The 24,510-nt window shown below is 56.1% G+C and overlaps 1 protein-coding gene and 1 long non-coding RNA gene across 12 annotated transcripts in view; both read right to left on the bottom strand.

The window, feature by feature from the left end:
• Positions 1 to 819: 819 nt before the first annotated feature.
• LOC122461995 lies at positions 820 to 2,953 on the bottom strand. The gene is made up of 2 exons (XR_006284312.1): positions 2,780 to 2,953; positions 820 to 1,871 (listed from the first exon to the last, which is right to left on the bottom strand). It is a non-coding gene; the product is annotated as an uncharacterized LOC122461995 (long non-coding RNA).
• A 4,239-nt stretch (positions 2,954 to 7,192) lies between these two features.
• Positions 7,193 to 24,510, bottom strand: part of LOC102947365 (hexosaminidase D) — a 30,862-nt gene continuing 13,544 nt past the window's right edge. For 5 of the 11 annotated variants that reach the window (XM_043523529.1, XM_037910263.2, XM_043523531.1 and 2 more), the window contains 11 exons: positions 24,055 to 24,164; positions 22,717 to 22,804; positions 21,037 to 21,201; positions 19,429 to 19,612; positions 18,718 to 18,789; positions 17,853 to 18,057; positions 16,566 to 16,648; positions 14,378 to 14,456; positions 12,423 to 12,524; positions 11,195 to 11,284; positions 7,193 to 9,912 (listed from right to left, as the gene is read on the bottom strand). In XM_043523529.1, the coding sequence (XP_043379464.1) occupies positions 9,729 to 9,912; positions 11,195 to 11,284; positions 12,423 to 12,524; positions 14,378 to 14,456; positions 16,566 to 16,648; positions 17,853 to 18,057; positions 18,718 to 18,789; positions 19,429 to 19,612; positions 21,037 to 21,201; positions 22,717 to 22,804; positions 24,055 to 24,164 (1,362 nt within the window). In that variant the 3' untranslated portion in view covers positions 7,193 to 9,728. Of the gene's footprint in view, positions 9,913 to 11,194; positions 11,285 to 12,422; positions 12,525 to 13,901; positions 13,975 to 14,371; positions 16,249 to 16,565; positions 16,649 to 17,852; positions 18,058 to 18,308; positions 18,397 to 18,717; positions 18,790 to 19,428; positions 19,613 to 21,036; positions 21,202 to 22,716; positions 22,805 to 24,054; positions 24,165 to 24,510 lie in introns of those variants that run through there. The other 6 variants (XR_006284172.1, XM_037910266.2, XR_006284174.1 and 3 more) reach the window with 6 other exon arrangements.

Below are 24,510 nucleotides of genomic sequence, written 5' to 3'. Positions count from 1 at the left end.
TTATTAGGGCCCACATCCTCCAGGTATTTGGGATCCTAATGGCCATTGATTTCAGGTGCTCAATGGATGGTAGGAGCCTAAATCCCTTGGAGGTTCTGGGCCGGTGTGTCTGTACATCACCTAGCACAAGAGGGCCCTGATCTTGGCTATGCTAATGGTAATCATAATTTTAACAAAGAAAACATGAACATTGTAAACAAAAGCCATCGCTCTGGAGTGGGTGAAAGCTAAACACTGAGCTCTGAGAAGCTGAATGCGAAAGCCACTAAGCAAAACTGAAAGGGCCTATAAATAACAGCAAAACTGACTTACAATGTTTCCCTCTGCAGAAGCTGAGAGAGATGTACAATTAACAGAATAAATAATGGCAAGACAGGGGAACCTGCATTTTACATATTCGTTCACTTCTAATAACCCAAGGTGCCAGAAGCTGGGAATGAGTGACGGGGGATGGATCATTTGATGATTACCTGTTCTGTTCATCCCCTCTGGGGCACCTGGCACTGGCCACTGTTGGAATAGAGGATACTGGGCTAGATGGACCTTTGGTCTGACCCAGTATGGCCATTTTTATGTTCTTAGGGTGTTTTTAGTAACATAGATAACAAAATGGGCTTGGTCCCAATACAAGAGTTGTTAGCTGACAATGTGCCTTAAAATACAAATCAGAAATTCATTATAATATTTATTCCATCTCAAAGCTAGATAAATACCAGTGAAGGACGCTGCCCTTATGGAAAGGAAGCAGAGCACATACTGGGTGGGAAGCGTGCCCAGTACATGGATTATAGATTAAAAGTAGACGAAGGAGAAACTAAAGAGGTTTCATTTTCCATTAGGACATGTTTTTAGTAACATTTGAAATATGAAAATTCGCTCCTCATTATCCTGTTTCCTCTGTCTCACACTATGATCAGAGGCTGTTTGAGCACCAGCTGGCATTTCAGGCTGTAGTCTGGCTTTCAAGCGGCAGGCTTTAATGGGGCACACAGCACGTTCCTTCCCATTGTTAGATACACCTTGGATTATTGGAACAGAAAGAACGCTAATGTTCTGGTGCCTTTCCCCAGCCCTGCTGTGTGACTGGGAGAACATCACTCTGCCAGGCTGGCCAGTTTCCCCTTCCCATGCACCAGCCCAGCACTGCTTTTGGGTCTGGGCTGCTGCCGCCTCAGAAGGAAGCTTGGATATTGGCCTGTTTTCACTGACAGGTAAACAAATCATGAAAACATTTCTCTCCAGCTCACATCTGCACACTTCCAAGTGCCACCTCTCGCCTAGCTGGCTGTATCCCTTTCACGGTTAGCAGTGGCGCATGGCTTTGTTTCAGGGGCTAGCCGCCTCTCCCAGAAGAGATTTCCAGTGACAAAATTCGTGCTTAAAGGGAAATTTTGCCCACTGGGCTCAGCTCAGTGATTGGGCGAGTCTCCGACCGCTTCCCACCTGGAAACTGAATTTGTGATCCGGCTTCTTCCATCTGAACCCCCAGCTGCAGGTGGCCATCTTGCTGGGAAGCAATAGCTTAGTCGATGCTGGCAGAGGAGGGGGGAGTCCAGCATCACCAGGGGCAGATTTAGGGGCAGGCAACCACCTGGGGTGCCGGGCTTGGGGGACCCCGGGCTCAGGCTGCTGTTTGGGTTGTTAGCCACAAAAGAGAAAATAGAATGTTTGAAGTAAAATGTTCCTGGTATTCCAGGTGTGGATTCATTTTTCCATGAACCTCCTAGAACGTTCTGGACCTTTGTAGAATATCATGGAAGCTTCCAGACTTTCTGAGAACTACACTTTCCTCGAACCTCTGAGAACGTTGTCAGCCAGGCCGTCATGGGTATACCAGGAACGGGGCATCGCCAGTCAGTCAGGGAAATGGGCTACAAATGTAATAAAAAAAAATAAAGTATTCAAAAGTTTCACAAATTGAGGGTGGTGGGAGCGAAGACACCCCTCGCCTGGGGTGGCATTTGGTCTAGGGCCAGCCCTGAGCATCACAGATTGAATGTGAGAATTTCAGACCTAATCCGTCTCCTCCATCTCTCCAGTCCTGGCCCCGGGGCCTCTGCAAGGTTGCTCCCTGTCACCAGCCCTCAACAACCGGTTCTGCTCTTGTGTGGTGGTGACAGATGCATTTGACTGGAAACCTGTCTGCCTTTGGCTTTAACAGCCAGAGCAAGGCCTTGACCATTTGCATTTCCAACACTATGATCTCGTGTCACAAGCAACAGGATTTGGGGGGGCGATGGGGGCGACTCTGACTCAGCAACTGATGAGCCAGCCCAGCCTCTGCAGGTAGGAGTGGGAGGCAGTTGCCCTGCCCCATCTTAAGGCAGCTTGGGGGCCTGCAACTTATAAGGGATGGACTCTCTTACTATAGGGCTCCACCCCATGTCCTGCTCCCAGGAGCTACTCCCAGCTTTGAGTGTGGAGGGCAAGGCTGGGGCGCTGACACTCTGGCATGATGGTACAGCAAGGGAGCTATAAAAAAAAGCACACAGCAGGCTCTGTCCCCCTCCATCGCCAGCTCCGGGGCGATGTGAAGGGCCAGTCCATGCACTGCATGGGAGCGGACATTCCTCTGAGATACACCATGGGGGTAATGCTCAGATGGGCCCAGCACCTCGGCTGAAGTCAACAGGACTGACGCATGCTCAGCGCCTTGGGAAGGCAGGCTCTGGCTGTGAACATACTGCCAGCCAAGCTGGCAAAACCGTTATATCCTTGGGGGCATAACCACCACGTTTGAGGTCTGCGAAACCCCTGCTAGGAGCCTTTTCTAACTCACCCTTACAGCTCCGAGCCATGCCAATGGAGATGGGCATATGGACGCCTGCCCCCACTGGGCAGAGCCATAATCCAGATAGTTCCCAGCATGTTAGAGAACAAGGGAAAAGCTTAAGCAGCAGAAACTGGCGGCAGAGCCTTGTTTATTCAGCTCCCAGCCTCAGCTGGCCAGTTTTAAACAGGCTCCTCCCTCTTTAGCAGCAGAATGCAGATTTCCACCCTAGCCCTGGCATGTTGTTGTCCTTAAAGAGCCAGGACAGCTGGAAGAGGGCACAGGCCTGGGAGTATGGGGCATTTCACACGCTCAGCAAAGCAGGCGCTTGGAGCAGGTGCGCTGCATCGAGTCCTCTTCCTGCTGTGGCTGCCACTTCTGCTGCCTCCTTCTGCCCACGGCTGGAATGCTGAACGGCTCCAACGGCAAGGGGAACAAGGATACCACTCACAAGGGGTCTGTGCCCCTGGATTGGTGCCTCACTCCATGGCCAGCTGCAGCAATGCCTCTGTTCTGCTGTCCACATGCTTGGTGGATACAGCTGCTGGCAGTGCTTCCAGGTTTGAATGGCCGCCGGCCTTAGACACAGACTATCTGCCTGGGCTCCTCTAGGTCCCTTCCTTCTTTGACACCTGAACCCCTCCATCCCATACAAAGCTGCCCTTGGCCCACTTTTATTACAGTCAGCTACTTCCATCAGCATCCCTGGGTCATAGGCCAGAGCTAGAGAGACTCTCAGGTTTGTATTGCTCAGCTGCACATCACTTGACATGTCCTGCTCTGCTCCAAACCCTGTGTCCTTCGGAGCTGCAGCAGGGTGGGAGCTGTATCAGCTCAAGCAGCTCTCAGGGGAATTGCATGGAGGGCAGAAAGCAGGATTCAGTTGTGATTCCGTGCAGTCTCCTTCTCTCCAGGTTCTCGGAAGAAACTGAAACGTTCCAAGCAAAAGCAGCAGCCGCCGATGACTGGGCCATCTCACCTTTCCCTGCTACCCACACCTAGACCTACATGTGCAATACTGGCCCCAGTCCTGTCCTGAGCAAATCCCACTGATGTCAAGGAAAGACCCTTGGCAGAGGGCGCCTGTGTGATCAGTGGGATTATATGCTGTGTATGCAGGAGTGCATGGGGGCCACTCCTATTTCTTTTGTCCTTTGCTGCCCACAGTCATTTGAAAGCTCCCTCCAAGTGCACCTCAGTGGAGCAGCTGTGCCTTTCTCCGGCACAATCGAAGCCACCTTTGTTTTGGATCCTCCACTCAGCTGGTTTCAGAAACATCCCAACATCCGCGCAGTTACCTGCAACAAAAGGCAAACCTCCCCGCTAATCTGTGTATGTGATGCAGGGCTTTGTAAAACCCACAGGGGCTAGGCTGTTCTTCAGAAATCTTCATTTCCAGCCCTACGATGGCATGCACTGATGCTGGGAGCTGTTAGAGGGCTGTTCCTCCTCCCCAGCAGGAGCTGCATTTCAGTGACGGTACACTCTCTGACCACAGGCTGGGATCCTCATGACCCAAGAGCTAGGGTTTGTTCGTAACCCATTCTAGCTTTATCCCCTAGACTTGAACTCTCTCTCTCATTAAATACATTGGTTGTACATTTTCTCTTACCCAGCCCAGTGCTTTGACCGAATTGACACGCTTGTTAACTCCAGCCACGAGACCAATCTGTGGTTTCGGTCTCTTTAAAGGAGCAGCAAAGCGAATTACGTCTGTGAGTGGTCCACCAGTTTTGGGGAAATTTGGGATGAGGGGTGTTGGGGTCATTCTGCAAACAGTAACTGGGTGGTGGAAGCTGAGGGGAGGGGGGACTGTCCGTTGGCTATTGGGGCGCAAGCTAGGGGCCATAGCAGCCGAGCATTGCAGGTGATGACAACTCCTCACTGGCTTGGGTTGAACCCCAAAGCCTGACCCTGGCCTGCGGCCGCAGGAAAAACAAGCACAGGGAAAATTCTCACCAGCGCCATTGTGCGACAGAAGAGAGACCAGGCTCTGCTCCCCACATGGCGGGGTCCCACAGCCGTGGTACCTGCCTAGCACTAAGCAGAGGAGGACTCTGCCTTACAGGCCTCCAGGGCCGCGGATCCAGGACAGCATCTCCCCCATCCTGCTTATTCGCCTTTCCCAGCCCAGGAGCAAAGGCAGGGCTGGCAAGCCAGGGGCAGGCTAGTGTCATGGGCTGCAGGCTGTGGAGCAGGGAGCTCACCCAGCTCATCCCAGCCTTGGCCTGGCCTAGAACATGCAGCAGCTCGAGGGGGTTGGAAGCACGTCCTTGCTCAGACCCTCCCCGAAGAGGGCCTGGAGCTCAGGGGCTCCCTCGCTGCTTTTACAGACCTGTTCAGTGCCCAGAACTGACCCACAAATCGGCACACCCCCCCCCCGGCCTCCCAAAAAGCGGACAGTCATTCTGGAGCAAGGGCTGCGCTCTCCCGCCCCCAGGTGCCAAGCAGGGATGATAAACCGGGAGCGCTCTCCTTGCGACCTTGCCACCGAGCCCCCCTTGCTCTCCCCCGCTCCTGGCTGCAGCTGTGAAGGCCTGGGCTGGGTTGGCTCATCCCTCCGCGGTCTTCCTAGTGTTGCTGTTGGATATGTGTCCCCCCCCACCCCCCGGAGGGCACGCTGCCCTTGGAAGGGATTCCCTGCCTGAGACACGGCTCTCTCCCCAGAGGCGATGATGGTTCCCTTAGCTCTGAGGCCTGCACGGGCCAGAGCAACAAAGAGCCAGCTGGTTTTTGCAGCCCAGGCCTTTAAACAAGGCTACATCTACCTCTGGCGCTTCGACTAACCAGGGCTCAGGCTTCAAGAGGAGGCGACCGAGTTAAACCCCACAGGCCAGCAGAGAGTGGCTGGGTCTCGTTTCCTACACCCTGATGTGCCACCAGCCAGGACAGCGAGCGCTGCGGGGAGCCTAGAGACGCCGATCGGCTGCTGTCCCCCCCTTTAAGTAGGGGCTTTTCTGCAACCACCCCCCCGGCCCCAAGATGAAACCCCTCCACCCATTTCTGCTGATGGCGTTTGCACACGGAGGGCTTTGCAAACAGCCTCGTGGCTCAGCAGTGGTGCCTGCGCAGGCCCGGTGCCCCCGCCTCCAGGTCACGCCTCCGCTCTGGGGCACCACAGGCATCCCCAGAGCAGCGCCGGAGGCTGGCCCAGGGCGGGCACCCTGCCAGGAGCACCGCCGGTTATCACGGCCCAGGCAGGAGGCAGCTCCCGAGCAGCCAGGCTCCGAAGAGATGGCTCCCAAGCGCCCGGTCCAGCCAGGAGAGCCGTGGCTGCGTGTCGGCTCCGACGCTTCCCCCTGCTTTGCCGGGCGGCCGCGCCGCAGCCTTTCCAAGCGCCCATTGCACCGCGGGGGCTTGGCAGAGCAGCTCAAAGCACCTTGCCGGCGTCCGTGGAGAGAGAACAGCACCACCTCTTGGCTGAAAAATCCCTCCAGCTCATCACACCCAAGAGTTGTAGCTTCTGCGGGGGGGTCAGAAGCAGTGGGGCTGGAACTAGGGGCACAGTGGGGTGCAGCCACCCCCCCCCCCAGCTTCATGTTGTAACAAACACCAAATAGATGGTTTCTGTCCGCAGCACCCCTGGACCTGAGCTGCGTGAAGCACTTCGGCGGGGAACAGCTACAGCTGTACATGGGTTGAGCAGGCAACCTTGGGGGAGCGTCCCCCGTTCACATTTAGAGGGGGCTCCTGAAAGCAATGAACAAATATGTGTTGGGTCAGAGACAGGCAAGGCCTAGGCCGGTGCTGGGCAAGTGTATCATAGTTCTAACTCCCCTGCTATCCCAGCCCTGGGCTCCCCCCCCCAGCTCTGCCAGTGCCCCTCAGTCCTGACCCACAGCCCCCTGCTATCCCAGCCTCCCCATAACTCTGCTGCTGACGCACCTTTCGCTGTTCCGGGATCCTCGCGCACAGCTCCCATCCATGACAGCAGCATCCAGGGACAGTCTGATCCTGGGCCTGGAGACTGCCACCCCTGGCCAACAGCATGGTAGTTTTCTGGTGGAACAGAGCCGTACCCAGCCAGGGCTAAGTCTGTGTCTGTCGATGCTGCAGTCAGAGGGGTGATTGCAGCACATGGGGGTGGGGGGGGGGGGGGGAAGACACTAACTCAATTACAAATGGCTTAGCTGCGTACCATAGCCGCAAAGCCTCAGCAGCACAAGGTCAAGCCCACCCCGGACCCTGTGTACCCACTCGGACAGCTAGGCTGAAGTCCACACTGTTGCAGTTTCCCACCCTTTCAGCCTGCAACCAAACTGGGATTTGAACCTAGGCTCTCCTGGGAGAAATGCCCATTTAGCACTAATCCGCTGCACTGCAGAACCCTGTCCTCAGTCCAGGGACTGTTCCCAGAGAGAAGAGGCCCGGAGGGGGCAGGAGAATCGGTAAGAGGGACTCTAGCCACAAGTGACCATTTGCTGCATTTCTTAGGAAAATACTTTATTGTGGAAGTTGGTATTTATTACATGAGCTTTCTATACAGTATAAAAACAAATTAGGCTCAATATATTAAACCAAACAGATCCACTGGCAAACAGGTGTCCTCTCCATATAGTCATGCAGGCATCGGACCCAAGCGTCACTCACTGTATTACAGCAACATCAGCTAGTGCAGAGACAGTGGCAATGCGAGAGAAGCCTGGGTTATTGCACAGTGTCTGCCACCTTCCCTGTGGAAATGAAACACCCCACTGTACTTCAGCCCACAGCGAGAACCTGCGAGGGACCCTAGCCCTGTGACTGGGAGGGTGGGGGCAGGACGCCATACATTGCACAATTCACTTTTGATTGTAACCGCATTGTTTGCGATGAGTTCAGATGTTTGGATCAGGGTCTCCCACCCTGGACTTGCCCTTTACTCCACAGATCAGAAGCCACCAGAGTCCCCTGCCCTCTCAAATGGAACCAGTATGAATACAGCTGCTTGCAGAGATTGCTGCTACACCGAGTTACTACACAGTAATTAGGCCAAGACGTTGGTTCTTGCACCGGCATCAGTGAAGGGAGTTATCACAGTCCGGGGAAAAGTCTGGATCCAGCGCTGATGAGGAACCAGCAGGGGGAGCTCACACACTGGGTTTTTAGTCAGACCCACCAATGCAGGGAGAACTCCCAGCTCCAGGGGGGATTTAGTGCCCCCAGACCAACCCCCAGCAGGTTCTGAGCTCTCCGATACTTGTTAGCGTCTCTAATTTGTGTCCCGCTGTCAGGCCCAGGGTCTGTCACCATCCCTAGTAGAAAGAAGGCTCCTGCTCTGGGGCATTTATTTGCCAAAACAAGACTCTCTCCCTGCAAACCCAGCAAGCCTGTCTGGCAGCATTGTCCCTGGAGGAGCCTCCCAAAGCAGGAATTGTTCAGCATTTGCCTCACCCTTCCCCAGACTGCAGTGGACAACACCACTCAACAGTTCCCGGGCTCCTGCATGGGGGAGCCTTGGTGCAGAAGAGCAGCGGCTCTCCCCAGGGACTCGCCCGGCCCATGAAGATCCACATCTCCAGAAGGAAACAGATCGTGGGCATCAGATCTCAGCGTTCAAAATAGATACCAGCAGCTAAGGGGACGTCTACCCTGCAATCGGAGGAGCCACTGCAGCTCAGGCAGGCTTACGGGAGGTAGTTTTGACCTCGCTCGTGCAGCTAAAACAGCTGTGAGGCCACAGCGGCACGGCTTCAGTACAGGACACGCCGGTCCAGACTGCTGGCTACGTACTCACATGGCTAGCCCACCGCACTGCAGCTTTACCGCTACTTTCAGCCACGCTAGCGAGATTAGAGCCTGAGTGCCCGTGACACCTGGGACTGCAGTGCCGACATAGGGTCAGGGTGCAGTGTTCAATGGCGCTCGGCATGACTCTGCACCCGCTGCAGTCAGGGGATGTTTTACCAGGGACGTGGCCAGCAGGAGCGAGGCCAGCTCCAAGACCTTTGGAAAGCCCCGCTCCAAACAGCCCGAAGCCTAAGCAAGTCGTCTTCAGATTCACTATGGCTACTGGGCCAATGTGAACACTAGACAGTGGCCCAGTCACCTCACTGGCACGGAGGGCACAGATACACCTATTTTCTATGGGTCAGCAATCTGCGACTAGTGCAAAGAGCACGAGACCTTGTGTGACCCCCCCACAGCCGACACTCGGGGAAGAGCTGTTCCCCGAGTGGCCAGAGTGTCGGCAGAGACCCAGCTCCCCCTAAGGAGAGGCTCCTCTCATGACTTTGGGTCACCAGGAAGTAGATGGGGGTCTCCGTCCCAAACGAGCTGGTCACTGTCGGGAGAGCTTTCCCACGAAGGGCCAAACAGCTCCCATTGTTACGGCTTCACGGAGCGCCAGGCTGGGGACAGACCCACCCCTGGGCCCCTCGAAGAAGGTGGGCATGGCTTTCCTACCTGGTCCCACAAAGAAGGGGGATCCACGGAGCAGGTCTGCGCTGCCAGAGCCATGGGCTCCCGGACAAGCGTGAATGGGGGCTGAAAGGCAAGCCAGCCCCATCCCACCTCTCCTGGGGGAGCCGCAGTGACAGCACAATCCTGGGCACGCAGGGAAAAGGGCACTGCTCCAAGGTTGGAGAACGCATCGCAGCCACAGGGCTCAGAGCTCAGATGGCCAGCGACTCGCGGGCTGCACCTGCTGTCTGGGATGGGTGCTGCAGTGGCTCTGAGCGGGCAAGCCCAAGACATTAACAGCTGCCCAATCCCAGAGGCCCCCGCCCCCCCAGGGCCTCACTCATGCTTTTCAAGATTATTTTCGGGACTAGTGTGAAGAGGGATTGGAACAGAGAAGTCCAGTGGCCACCTCTGCAGAGAGAGGGAGCCAGGAAACAAGACTGGCCTGGGGGTTGCTAATGGACTATGACAAGGGGAAATAAGCTCTGGCCAGAGTCACCACATTCCAGGCAGCTCAAGTCCGCTGTGCAGTGAAATTGGGCTCCTCGCTGCAGCAAGCCAGCCTGGGCTCCTGCCCCTACAAGGCCTTGGGCTTGGCATTCAGGCGGATGATCTCCCTGTAGTCCCGGACAAACTCCCGCAGCCGGTCCATGTAGGGATTCACGTTTTCCTCCATCCACTCCTCCACCGTGTCCGGGAAGTAGATGCTTTCCAGCTGGGAGCGGAAGTTCTGGATGAAGTTCTCCCAGTCCTCATGGACCCTGGTGGCAGAAGGCGGCAGCGTGTCAGAGCCAGGAGCCTGCGGCATTTGCAGGGGTGCAGGCTGATTAACCACCATTGCCATGGGGCTCTGAGCGAGTCAGATCGACCAGACGAACCCCACAGCATCACACCTGCTATCACCAGCCTAGCTCCTGCCACAGACAGATCTCCCCATGGACCTAGGCTTTGCTCCGTGCAGCGCTCCGGGTACAGGTGAAAGGCTCTGTTCTGTGAGCTCCTCCTGCCCCCCGCCCAGCCACGGGGGGAGAGTCCTTTCAACATAGCAGGGGGCAACTGCATCGCCATGGTGACCAGCGGGGGCTCCGGGGCAGGCCCAGGCCCCCATGCTCTTTTGGAAGTTGATGATGCCCCGTGAAGGCCCACAAGACCCCTGGGTGGAAGGCCCTCCTCCCCCTCCCTGCTTTACAGAGGGGCAGCCGAGCCCAGGAAGGGGCAGGGGTTGGTCCAAAGTCACTTGGGAAGCTTAGGCCAGAGCCAAGCCCCAGGCCCTGGTCTCCCACCTCCCGGCCCAGCCCTCCTCCCGTCATTTTAGAACTAACTGCCCGGTACATAACCGGCCCCCACCCCTCCGGCCCCAGGAAGGCAGGACTGGGCTTTGTGGGAGTGTCCCCTGCCGGCACGCCATCGCCATGTCAAGAGACCCGGGGGCCCGGTGACCTCTCGTGGCTGGAAAGAGGCCACCAGTTCTCCGAGGAGAGCAGCAGGCCATTGCTGTGAGCACTGCACTAGGAACCCCAGCCCTGGGCCACACCCAGCAGCCAGGACTCCGCTCGAGTTAGAGCTGCCGCTTTGGATGCGACATCCCCAAAGGGGACAAGGGAAGCTGCCCCCTCCACCCCTCAGACAGGGAGAGGGGTTGGGTGGGGATCAAGGTTCAGGCTTGTGAGAGACCAGCCCCGGCTCTCAGCAACACGGGCAACTTGGTTTGGGCACTGCCTTCGTGCCCTCCCCAGGGCTGGGACAGGGCAGGCCCATACTGCCCCTCTCAGCCCCATGCCCGTTCACACAGGGCGGAGTTCAGATTCCTGCTCAGTGGGGACCTCGAGTGCGGAGGCCTCGCTCGTGGCGCAAGGCCTTCACCCCGCCTCGGAGAAGAGCCCCGGGAAGGCGAGCGCTTGCTTCTGTTCCCCTTCCCTGACGGGAAGCAGGGTGAAAGCCTGGCCAGGAGCCCATCATCGCACAGAGACTCCGCCAGGCCCACACAGCGGTACGAGTCCCATCTACCCGCCCCCAAGAGTGGGCCAAGGGAGCCCCACGTACTTCAACACCTTGCTGCCGAAGTTCTCCAGGTTGCGCGGGTTACCGAACTGGTGTTTCCTGTGGTACGGGCTGAACCAGCCCTTGATGGCACTGATGTGAGAGACAAACGGACCCCACCCCAGAAACACCAGATTAGTTGTTTTGTAACTACGCCTCTCACTCTAGCAGGTCTTGCCAGCAAAAGCTAACCCTGGTGGGGGAGCCCCGTAACAAATCGCCAGAAAACTGGACTACAGGCAGGCCTGGCAGCAACATCTCTACTTGAGGGTTGTCCAACACTTTCCACTTGCTTATAACTTTGCCAAAAAGACTAGCTGTTTGGGCTGAAGTTTCCCAAGCCAGGCATCTGCCTCAGGCCGAGTTTTTATGTTAAAGTTTTAGCAAAAAGGGTTCAGCTGTTTGTAGTACGTGATTAGGGGAAAATACGTTAAGCCGGGTTTTATATATATAAAAAAAAATCTGACCACTTTTTTCCTTGAGACGCTCCAGCACCCTCATGCTTTGGGGCACGGATTTGACATGTGGCAGGGGTGTTGCCCTGGTGTCAGGGAAGTGCCTTTTGCCATTCCTGTGAAAAACTACCCAAATTTGGCCAAGTTATAAGCCTATGAAAAAATAAAATCTCAGTTTGCACGTGCTCAGTAGAGACTTGTTAAGAATTCAGCAGCTAAATTCTCTAAAGTTTCCATGTGTACTGAGCATGCTCCATCCCCACACAGCTCCTAGTGCAACTGGACTGTGCATGCACTATGCCCACAGCGCACCTGAGCATGCCTCATCTTGAGACTGGAGGGGCTTAGCAGGACTTTCCTTGAAATTGCTCCCCACAGCAGCTGAGGGAGGCTGTGGTGCTGGGCACCGAAACAGAGCAAGCAGCATGTCTCCCCCATGCACTTAATGCACCCCCTGCAGGCGCCCAGGAGGAATAAGGCTGACTCGAATGCAGAGGGGACTAGAGCTGGAAAGGGGCATGCAGTGGAAAGGGGAGATTAGGACAAGGACCCTGAAGGGTGGAGGCTGGGCAGGGAAAGAGACTGAAATCAGCCAAGGAGCTGGGCAAGGAGCCTGGGAGGAGTCACTGATTCTGCACACCTCTGAACGAAAGCTAGACGTAGCAGAGACCAGAGAGGAGCTCCAGTAAACACCCCCTCCCTGCATGCCTCGACATGAGCTGGGAGACTAGGGTAGGGTACAGAGCCCAGCTTCCAGCCCCATAGCACCCAGTTACCTTTCTTCCTCCAGGACTTTCGCAATGCTCTCTTTTAACTGGCCATTGATTTGCTCGACCATGCGATAGATTTCAGAGCCTGGAAATGCGCCATTCCCTTCACTAGGAGAAACACACAGCAGGAGCAGATGTGAGCCACGGGATAGTTCCTGATACCACCAAGGAAGCAGATCCCCAAATCCCCATTTGCTCTCAGAGCTGATACAGGGACTTTCCATTTCATCCAATCGCTGGTTAATGCGACCAACCTTTCTGGAACCAAAGGACACCCAGCTTCCTACTTCACACTTGTTGGGCAGCCACTAATTCATCCCCACCAAGCCTTTTTGGTTTGGAACAATGACAATAGAAAGTTGGAATTTAATTAATAAGGACGTGGACAAGTTTCCAAGCAAGACAGGAAAGATGAGAGACCCCCAAAGACCACCCATGACTTCACCTAAGCTCTGTGTCAGACACAGCAGGTCCCGTTCTGTGCCAGGGACTGGGTCATTATGTAGAGAATAGGCTCAAATAGATGGGGAGAGACTAGATCACACTAAGAGGACAGCCCTGTGCATGGACTGACAGACAATAGGGATATTGGTTACACAGTTCTTACTGCAGATGTTTTAGGTACGTAAAACAAAGGTGCTTGCCATATTATGTGGATATTTCCTTTCTGGATGCTGTCTGAGTTACTCAGCTGCCCCCCCCCCGCCCATCACCACAGTGTCTGAGCACCTCAATATCGGATGTGTTTACTCACACAGCACCCCGTGAGGCAGGCAGGGCTGTTGTCCCCATGGCATAAATGGGAATGGCAGCACAGAGAGGCTAAGTGACTTGCCCAAGGTCACACAGGCGTCTATGGCAGAGCAGGGGAAAGAAACAGAATCTCCCAAATCCCAGGCTACCTAACAAATGCGCCCTCTGCATGCAAGAGAGTTCCTCCTGCCCCCGGCGTTTTACCCGCTAGAGCATCACAAGTGGCATGGCTGGACTGATCCAGCCCCGGATGAGAAGCCTTTTGCCATCAGCTGGAGTTGCAGTCACAGGATCCTTCCTTCACTGATGTGACTAAGAGCCAGACGACTCCTTGGAGCTCAGAATTTGGGTGTTAGAACATCAGCACCAGGGCAAGACTTTCAATTATCTTGCCGTTGAGGAGCCTTTAGAGAGAGACTCTAAACACAGGAGCTTGGATCCACCTCTCAGGAACATTTTGCCAGAGCTTTAAAGGGCTACAGAGGCTGCTAGAAATGAATTGAACCACTAGCCCGCTAGCCAGCGGCCACCACAAGACAAGCACTAAATTCAGGAGCGTAGCACTCTAGTGCAAGGAGGTGCTAACCGCAGGGTGCCTGGAGACCAGGTTCAAAGTGACGCTGGAACGCCTGCCCGCAGGACCGAGGCACCAAGCGGGTCACAGGAGAGGGGCAGGGGGAGATACATAGAGGCTGTTGGGGCATAGGCATGAGATGCCTGCATGCCAAGCACCTGCTGCCGACGAGTCCAATGGGCATGGAACCTGGATGCTTCGGAGGAAGGGTCACCACTATGGAAGCAGCAGCTAAAACAGAGGATTGGTGGGTTAGACAGAGAAGAAAGGCCTAGTGGGTTAGGGCACTAGTTTGAGTTGCAGGAGACCCACACTCCCCATGACACAGCTGGAGCGGATCACTCAGTCTCTCTGTGCCGCCTGGCCCCATCCGTACAATGGGGATATGGCCCTGCCCTGCCTCAGGGGGGTCAGACAAATGTCACAGACACACACATAGGAGGTGCAGCAGGCTCCTGGGATGCGCTGGTAACACCCCACAAACAAGAGCTAACGGGAGGACTATGGGGGACATAGCAAGCCAGCTGGGCTCCGTGACGGCTCAGCACAGCCCAGGATAAGCACTCGAAGCCACGGCTGACGGGCAGCAGCCCGGGAACCAGCCAGCTGGAACAGACTGGCCTGAGCAACGTACCACGTGCTCTTCTCTAGATGGATGTTCTGGAAGCCCAACACATCCAGGATTTTCTTGTTAGTTGCTTCAGTAAATCCACCTGGGGGGGGGGGGGGGGAGGGAGAGGGGGGGAGAGATGACACACGGGTTAGCGGAAGGGGAGAGGACAGGCCAGAGCAGGTAGGAGAAGCCCTGAGAGGGAGTCTAAACTTTACCCAGATGGGGGCTGTACTGGCAGCTTGCTCGGAGCTCAAGCGGGGGGGTGGGGGGGGGCGCACCTTCATCTTTAGGTCATGTCTGCACGTGACGCTGGGGGCGTGGTCCCCATCTGAGGGGACACACCCGCGTAGCACCCGGCCAGCCAGCGTGGCGAGGACCGTAGCGTAGCCATAGGAGCAGAGGCAGCTGCGGGAGGAACCTGTCTGGAAGCCCTGGGTACGTGCTCGGCGTGGCCAGCCCCACTGACCGCCGCCCATGCTACCATGGGCCCACTAGGTGTAGCATGTGCCAGCTGAATGAGAGCTACATGGGCACATCGCCACAGGCTGGGAGCTGCCCACACACTAGGGAAATGGGAGGCACGTGGGAGGATGCACTGCGGCTGTCCCGTTATAAAGGGAAAAACAAAATACCCAGGAAAGCACTGTGAGCATCAAGCCACAAGCAGGCCGAATGCACAGGACGGATATTGTATGTCCTATGGAGGAACACCAGCTATTAGCCAACCCAGCGCCCGCCGGGCATACAGACTTCCAGCCCTAGGCATCGGAGAGCCTTTGGAACACTAGACACTGCTAGCTTGTACAAGGGGCTGTGTCTGGGGAACCCCTTGGCCAAATGACCTCACGTTTCCCCCACCGGCCCTCTCCCTGATGCGGCACTGCGATTCTGGAAGCAGTCAGAGAACACGTGGGGATGGTACAGCATTCTGAAACACCCGCTCTTGGCCAGAAAGCTCCGCTCAACCTGATCTGTATAACAGTGCGCATGCGCGCACACCCCCCCCCCCCCCCGTAGGAAGAACATCTTAACGGTGATCACTGAATAAAAATAGCATGAAGGACCAAAATGCCCCCAAAAAGCTCAATACTATTTTACAGGCAACCTTTACTCTCCTGGCCGTCAACATGCAGGTTCAAGGCCAAACCAGTTGCTTTTCCAGGACAAAATATTCACCCATCAGGGAAACAAACAGCACAACTGCATCGCTCAGCTAGGGAGCAACACTCCTGGAGTGAGCAGCGCTGCATGTATTTAGCAGGCAGGCTGGGTTGAGGCCACAGAAACAGAGTATCTTGCCAGAGAATTGCATAATTCTGGTATTCCTCCTCTCACCACAGGAACTCCAAGCCTGGTGGGCTAGGAGTTATGACACTGTTTTAATCCCAGCCTTCCCACTGATGCGCTGGGTGCTCCTGGGCAAGTCACTAAGGGCTGGCCTACGCACACTATTGGTACAGCTTTACCTACATCGGTTTGAAACCTGGATAGCTAAAGCTGCGCAACCCCCTAGTGTGGACAGATGGAGTTACACTGGTATGAAGGGTGCACAAACCCGTAGAGCTCATTCCTGTAAATTATGGGCGATAAGGGATATATTTTATATATATATAAAATGTATAGCTCCCTATAATGATAGAGACCGAGTGATACCTCATTGATGCTGGTGGGTATGACAGCTGCCTTTCATTCAGGGTAAGCGTGAGAAGCTGCCAGAAAAGCACTGGGAACGTGGTCCCAAGAGAGTGCTTTTAAAGCAGAGTGCTGGCTGGAAAGAGGCTGGGAGCGGTGAGTAAAGACACTGCCTCCTGTTTGATTCCTCCTGTGTCCATGGATGCAGAACTTTGTGAATCTTGCCAAGAAACACCTGACTCCTTCATCGATTTGGCCTCCTAACAAAAACAACCCACAAGACCTTGAACACTGGCTAACTGCTTGGGTCAAAAGGGGTAACTATAGATCTCATACACGTAGAGGAAACCGTTAAAAATTGGTCTAAAGACTGTTTTTTGTACGAAGTCTTAGAGGAAGCCAGAGATTAAACCGCACAAGGGGTCAGTGGTAGACCCAGGAATAGAACCCAGGAGTCCTGACTCCTAGTCACTTGGTCTAATTGCTAGACCATGCTGATTCTCACGTTAGAGGGCTGGGTTAATTCAGGCTTGGTGACACCAGCCTGCACTGTATGCCCTGGCAGCGAGCCCCTCACCGTTCACTAGCGTCTGCAGACACATGGCCAGGGACGGGATCCCCACCGGCAGCAGCTCACACAGCACGGAGTAATGGTCGTACCTGCGGGGAAAGGAGAGCAACAGCACGTGGTCACGCTGGGGAACCCCCTGCCCATCAGTGGCCTGCTATCAGGACAGCAGCAGCAGAATGGTATCCCCAGCCCATCACCCTCTGCCAGCTGTTGTACTGTCTCACCGCAGTCCCTTGGCATCGCACTGGGAGGCAGACGCACACACAGCCCCAGATCCTGCCACTGATGATCTGTAGGGTCCCTAAGCTGCCCTGAGCCCCAGCAGGAATCCCCAACTCCCATTGCCCTGAGGGACTTCTGCCAGCCCCGCAGCTATCCCTGCCCCTTTCTCGCCAGAGCTCCACACCAGCTTCTGCTCGTCCCTGCTGCAGGCAGCCCCTTTGAGAGCCGTCCCAGCAGGCTGGTGCACTGGTGCTGCGGGGCATGGCCATGGGCCTGAAGAGGAACATTCTGCAACAGCCGGGGACTCCGCTGGGGACTTCTCCTGCTGCACAGCCTAGGATTCCAGGTGCGTTTCTATCTAACCAGGGCAGGAGATTTGGTCAGGAAAAGCAGTAACAGCAGGAGAAGCAAAGGAAAGTGTGCCGGGGGTGGCAGTTAGCGAAGTATAGGGCTGGAGCTGGGATGGACCCGGGAGGTCCCCAGCTGCCTGTCAGGGCAGGGCTGCTCCCTATTAGAGTTCTCTTCAGTCCCCAGCATGGCAGCTTTCACCTTTCCCCTCAGGAAAAGGATCCGCAGGTGAAGGGATCCTCCCGCAGGCTCAGTCTGTTTTGCCCCATCTCTCTGGATGCCGTTGCCCCTAGTTACTTCCCCCTCTCCCCTGCCTTGTATCACCTGCTGTGACATGACCCCTCGCTTATTTCCAGACTGATGGATCCTCCCCTCAGCCACCCAGCCAAGCTGGGACGATTTTGGTCTCACTCCCCCGTAACCCCGCCCCCCAGCTCACTAATCCTGTCTGACGCTCTTCTCCGAGCCCCTGGCAGGTCATCGGGATCTTCCCACTCAAGGATCGCCCCGGCTGAAGGCAGCGTTCCAGCTGCGGCCATGGCACAGCAAAGCGAGCCAAGTGAGCAAAGCCTGGGACTGCTCTCGTCTCGCCCGCCGTCCATCCCCTCCCCAGGGGAGAGGTCACGTTCCATGCAAGCAGCGTGTGTTAGACTGGCGCTCGCTCAGAAGCGGAGGGACAGCCGTTCCCCCTGCCGCCCTCCGGTCCCTAGTGCAGGGCCTCACCTTTGCCACCCCGTGAGGGCAATTCCCTGGAACTTGATGAACGGAAACTTGGACATGGCCTGGATCACCTTCAGCCAGCTCAGGTGGTTTTTCAGGTGGTAATTTAAAGGGGTCCAGGCCTGCGCGGGGCCGGTGGTGCCTTTGAAGGCACTCGCGAACCACACCGATTTGAAGCCACTGTCTGCGTACTTTGAAATAAACTTTCCTAAGAGAGATGGAGATACCATGATCAGCAAACAGCTGGAAAACATCTGCCAGTGCCAACAGGCTGAGCTTCAACACAGCACCCCCAAAGTGCTACCGCAGAGTGCCCCTGGAGGGCGCCAGCCATGGGCCCCACACAGACCCACCAGCACCACTGAGTGGCTGACAAGTGGAGGCGGAGACGCACTGGTCCTGTTGCAAGCCATAGGCATGGGCACACGCACCAGCCGGAGAACACACACCATTACCCACCTATCAGCTCCTATTGTCTGGGGCTGGCAACAGGATGCTGGCGGGTGGCTCAGAAGTTTGTTAGGCTCCATCCTAGATCCTACGCTACCTTTAAGTAACCGGTTCAAATGTTACCCAGACTAGCAAAGAGTAAGAGGGTCACCAGCTGGCAGCCCCACGGCCGTGAAATGGGGGGACTCTGCCGACCTCCTAGGCACCAGGGGTCCATGGCACAAAAGTCACAGTCACAACCGGGACAAAGCGAAGGACATCAGCAGGACAGGACACAAAGGAAACGTGACCCTGATTTCCATGGTGCCGTCCCCAGCTTACACTAGGGCTCAACTTGGCCTTTAACCTCCCGACATGCAATCTGGCAAGTCTCCCAAAGCAGCTCATGGATGAAACTGTCACAGGTTCTGCCCCTTACCTATCTGCTCAGTGTCAAAGTCTGGGGCGTAAAACCACAGCACTGGGGAGGCATGCTTCGGTATGCCAGACTCTGCAGGACAAAAAAAACCCGGAGGGGAGAGAATGCAACAGCATGTCTGCCAATAGCTCCAGGGGAGGAGAGAGAAGGCTGGTGGGGAAACCCTCCCCACAACCGCATTCCACCAGCCCAGACCCCCCCCTTGCTCCCTACACGAAGAGTTGGGGTGACTGTGCGCAGGATACACAACTCCAAACTGCACAGATATAAGTGAGCCCAGAAGCGTTCCACGCTATGGGCGGGGACCAGGGGTGCCGGCGGGGGGGAGCCCCCCCGAGAGAAGAGAGCGGGGGCATGGCCTCAGGGGAAGGGGCAGCCTGAAGGGCAGGGCCATGGTTCTGGCACCTGTGGCCCCCCCCCTCACACACACACTTTTTAGGGACCTTCCACCACTCCTGGTGGGGACACCACCAAACCCCCAGGAGACACTCTAGTGTCAGTGCTACACTTTCTCCCCTGCCCCGCCCCATCCCAGACGACACTGGGGGACGGGGGGAAGGGGGCATTACAGGTACCCTCCAGGCAGCTGCACTGCCAGAGCAGCGTGAGGGTGCAACTGGGATGCTGCTCTGGAGAGGCATATGCAAGGGTCACCCTAGGGAATCCCCTACAATTAACTGCTCCTGGAGAAGAGCACAAAGCCACCCTGACCTTGGATGGCTCCCACACTGATCTTCCTCAGCATGTCGTCCCACATGAGGACTTGGAGTCCCTTGTACTGGTTCACGATGAAGTTCACGACCTCCTTGATGTGATTCAGGTACATCTTCCCCACATCTCCATTGTTGAGGCTGATCCAGTTCTTGGAATCCATCCCTTCCCCTAGATGAAAGACCTGGATTTACCGGAAGGGAAACTATTGTTAAGATCAGAAGCTTAACAGCCTCTATAAACAGGCATAGAGCGAAGAGTGTGCAAGGTTTACGTCCTTCGTAGAGGGATGCACCCAGGGAGCAATGATGGGAAACGGCACCCCTGCGCCAGACCCCTCCCCAGTGCAGCCCCACAGTGATCAGGCCTCTCCTCAGTCCTAGTCAACAGCTACACGCAGCAACTAGGCAAAGCAATCAGACGAGACGGACCCAAGTGCCAGCAACATGCGGATGATACACACAACTATACCAGTGTCACCAAGCTGGCCCAGCGCGAGCAGCTGGTTGAGCCTCACTCCAGACAGACAGAGGTGATGACAGTGGCAGAGGAAAGCTCTCCGAAGAGCTTGCAGGCACAGTTCCGTCTCCTCTGTGTGAAGGATCACCCCCACATTGGAGCTCTCCCCACAAGGCCAACGCTTGTCTGAGCAGCGGACAGACCTTTCTCAGGGCAGGTTCGAGACAGTTTAACTAGCTCCCCAGGAGCGAAGGTGCGCACGCCGACTGGCCTTCGCTGATGTAAACACGGATGTAAACATGTACGTTTAAAAATAAATAAAATTAACCCCCCCACCAGAACATCTAGACAGTGAAGAGTCAGTACAGCACAGCTTACATTAGCTCTTCACTGGGGCAACCCTGGATGGCAAAAGTAGCCAGCTGGGTTGGAACGCAGCTCGACGCTCCCCCACTAACCCCGAGTTCACGCCCAGGCTGGGTCAACTCACACCTTCACCCCTGCAGGGTGGGCAGATGAGTTATAGGCCCTTTCCTGCTCATGGGACCTTTGCAGGATGCTTTGGAACACCAGGCCCCATCTGCTCTGCAGAGTCGTTCGAGAACCCAGGGGACACTGCGTAACATGCAAGAGTCTGTCCCCGTGTACTTTGGCCAAAAATGTCACCTCCTCCCAACCCAGTGTCGGGCACCAAAGAGCTGCTACCCTGCACCCCACAGGGGGCTACATTTCACTGGTACTGTATGCAGAGTTGGAGATACTTTGGGGTCTGTAAACAGAAGCCAGATCGCTACAGGACCTGCAAGGAAGCCACTAAAAGCTGTGCTCGGTGTGCTGGAAGGTGGAGTAGCTCTGCAAGCCTCTTCTCCAGACGTTTTGTTCCTCTTCCCTTCCCTCTACCCAGGAGGGGCTGTCGTAAGCTGTAGAGGACTTTGCACCTAGAATTGGGGACAGTCTACTGTGTCCCTCATTAGACAGTAAGCTTGTCAAGGCAGGGGCAGCCATTGTGTTAGTACAGCAGGGTTCCAATCTACAGCTGGGGCTACTGCAACACAAATCACACACACACACACACACACAAAATAACTCCCTGAGCCGGCAGAGGGGAGAGCACGGGACGCCTTCCACAGGAACCTCCCCAGCACTTACCTCGTCGGCTCCGATGTGGATCCAGCTCGAGTGTCTGTGTTTGTCCATCACCTGTGACAGGATGCTCTTCAGCAGGGACAGGGTGTCTGGGAGGTGGGGGTTGAGGCTGTTGGGGAAGCGCTCGACTTCCCGCAGGTATCGGTACTTGTCGTGCTTCAGGATAAACTGTCACAAGGAAGCGTGTGAACCCAACGTAGCACCAAACCACACCGTGCACAAACCAACCCCACTGGACCCCAGGCAGATCGCGCTGTGCTTTGGAAAGAGAGCAGTTTGACTGCAAGGGAAAGGAGTAACTGGGAGGCAAGGGGTCTGCTTTAAAGGGGCTCTATCCAGCTAGAGTCACGCTGCGCAATGGGGACACATGGGCCAGGAAGAGGGGGACCCCCCGTCCACATGCCCGGGGGGTTGATCAGCACGGTCTGTGGGAGGTGTACCTGCTCCCTGTGGAATACCCCGGGCTGAGCGCACCAGTTCAGAGTCCACAGGAGCCTCCACCAGGCTCACTGTCAAGACCTGTGCAAATACCAGTTGTTTACGAATGGGTGATGTGGCGGTGGAGCCAAGCTGGACCCCTGGCAGGCGTCCTTGCCAGCTCCCTCCTTGCCCCAGGGGGGCACAAGACAGAGAGGAAGCTGCCTCCTTGCCTTGGAAGAAAGCCAGCATACAGCTACCTCCCAGTTTGGGGGCAGAGACCAATGCCACCTTGTTGGGTTGAGGAGACTGAGGTGGCAGGGTGAGGAGAGAGACTGAGACACCCTCAGGAGAAGCAGATTCCTCACTCAGCAACAGAGAGGGGAGCCAGACACTCATGAGGGAAACCCAGCAGCCACAGAAACAGCCCCTGGCTCAGTGCCTAAGCTCAGCCAACGGGCATCGCATGGGAGACCGGAGCACTCGGTGTCTCACAGACCCTGGTCCTCACAGGAGGTCACTCTGGCGTGACACTGGCTTGAGTAGCTCTGTTCTACAAGTGGGTTCCTAGCCCCACAGGTGGGCATGGTGCTTCAGACTTAGAATGACACCTGGTCCCCACGGTCAGGGAGACGTTTGCCTGTTCAGAGCCCAAAAAAAACCCAATCTATATCTAGCGCCCTTTAAATGCTTCCAGTCAAGAAGGGCAATGGACTGTCACCCTGCCTCCCCCTGACAAAGGGAGAATAACCACTAGGAAACAGTCTGCGAGCGCCAAGAACTCGCCTGGCTCCCTGAAAGACGGAGAGCTGCAAACACCACAAACAAAACCCTGCACAAACAATCCCGAGGAGAGTGCCCTCCTAAGCAGGTCCCATCACAGGCCTTCCCCATCCTCATCTACTGCTGGAACAGGTCTACATCCAGAGCCAAGCCATTCAGGGTGTGCAGTAATTGTTAAAGCCACACAGTAACACTTGGGTGAGCCTGGTTTAAGACAGAAAAGAACAGAGCTTTTCTGGGGAGAGCTCCAGTGAGGGGCCATGTCTGTGCACCACCAGGCCTGCCTGATGGGGAGAGAGGAGAGAGATTCAGCTCTATGCAGTGTTTGGTACCAGCCATGTCGGCACCTGGATCCACCCCACTTCTGGGAGGCGGTTGGAGCCATCTGGATGGCAGGACACGCCTTTCAGCCTCCGGGCCAGGAGCAGCTGCTCTCAGCCCGCCCCTACGGAAGGACCGACTCGCACAGAGATCAACGCCTACCTCCACATGCCCAAAGGTTTGCACCAGGGGAACCACCTCCAGCTTACTGAGCGCCGCTAGCCGCTGGATCTTCTCGATATCATCTTCGCTGCAGGGCGACAGGGACAATCGGCAGGTCAGAGGGCTTTGCGTTTTGCAGGTGCTGGTTGGCAAACTCAGGCCATTCGCAGGCTCCGAGACACGCCGACGCCCGAGTGTTAAATCTGGCTCAGGGCACTGGCGGTGTTAACGGCTGTGCGACAGACAGGAGGAGTCTGGTACTCCCTGTAGCAGGGTGACGACTCAGCGCCGCGGCGCTTCCTGCTGGTCGTCTTGGGAATTAGCTCAACTCCAGCTCCGGAGCGCCCTCTGCTGGCTAGCGTCTCTCCTGCCTCAGGCCCCGCGTCCCTCCCGGACCCCAGTGCCCCATGCCTTGGGGTGCTGCCCCACCACCGTGCCCTGACGCTCTGGGTCTCCCCTCCCAGGGGAACCCCCAACCCTCTAAGCCCACCTTGCCTCAGTGGCTACTGCCAGTCAACATCTAGCCCCCTTTCACTGGGGCAGACCACAGTGTCATGGCCACTCATCATTGGCAAGGGGGTTGGACCAGCTGCCTCTGCCTATCCCCAGGCTGCACCGTTGTAGGCCCAGTACCTTCACCAAGGCCTGCAGCCTGAGTCCACCAGGCTGGAGCTCCCAACTTCCTTTGCCCTTCCCCAGCACTGCTCTGCTTCAGGTACCTTGCTCCCAGGCAGCCAGCCCTTCCCACTCCAGGGCTAGCGTGAGACTCCTTCAGCTCCTGGCCCCCAGCCCTCTTATCAGGGCCAGCTGTGGTCAGCCACTCCCTCAGCTGCTCTCACTCCTTTTATCCTAGCCACAGCCCTCTCCAGGGCTGCTTTTATCCCGTTCTGCCAGAGCAGGGCGGCTGCCCCACTACACACCCACATTCAGAGCGCTGCACATTAGCTCAGGAAACCCATTCGCGTCCCCAGAGTGGCACAGTTACACTGGTGCAGCTCAGAGTCTCTCCCTGCTCATTGGCTCGCTGCTTTTCCATGTGGAGAGAAACTGGGAATGCAAATTGGGATCCAAACACGGACACTGTAAGAACAGACATGGAGGCTGCTCCAACGGCGGGCACAGCCAGCGGGCTCAGAACTGCGGCAGGCAGCAGGCTCTTATCTGTTCCAGCAGGGCCATGCCCAGACTTGCAGACCCTCCGGCACCGAGTGGGTCACGTTACTTTTGGACACCTAGCCAACACACACAGCCAAATGCTTCCTCCTTTGTCACCTCCAGCCCCCTCCCCGCCATGTGGAAAAGCGCTGCGGTTCACTCGTGCCCATTGCAACATCTTACCTATAAGCATATGAAGACTTGAGGGTTTCAAGCTCACCCTTAAAGGGAAACATGTCTTCGTACTCGACCAGGATTCCATTTGCACCAAGTTTGGAGAGAAGCGGAAACACCTGCAAGGAGAGCAAATGCCCAAGGCAATGAGCCGACCTGCTGGGGCTGGAGAGCATAGCGGGGGTCGGGAGGGGGGGAAAAAAATGGAAAGCTCGCCAATCAGTCTCCTGGCCAGAGACCACAGGTCAGACTGAGCTTGGGTGTCTATGGTGCAATTCCCCTGGCTTCCATGGAGCCAGGCTCAATAGCACCAGAAGAGCCCATGGCCTTGCCTGGCTAGAAACCCACCTCAGCAGGGCTCCTTGCCAGGCTGTATGGGTTCCAGGCAAGCACAAGGGCAGCAAAAGGAGTCAGAGCTCCCAGGCTACCACGGGTCTCTCTCGCTCTGAACTGCGGCCACGGGAT

The sequence above is a fragment of the Chelonia mydas genome, chromosome 10 (genome assembly GCF_015237465.2).
Source record: "Chelonia mydas isolate rCheMyd1 chromosome 10, rCheMyd1.pri.v2, whole genome shotgun sequence".
NCBI classification, from domain to species: Eukaryota; Metazoa; Chordata; order Testudines; family Cheloniidae; genus Chelonia; species Chelonia mydas.
This window is presented reverse-complemented; position numbering and strand designations above follow the sequence as displayed.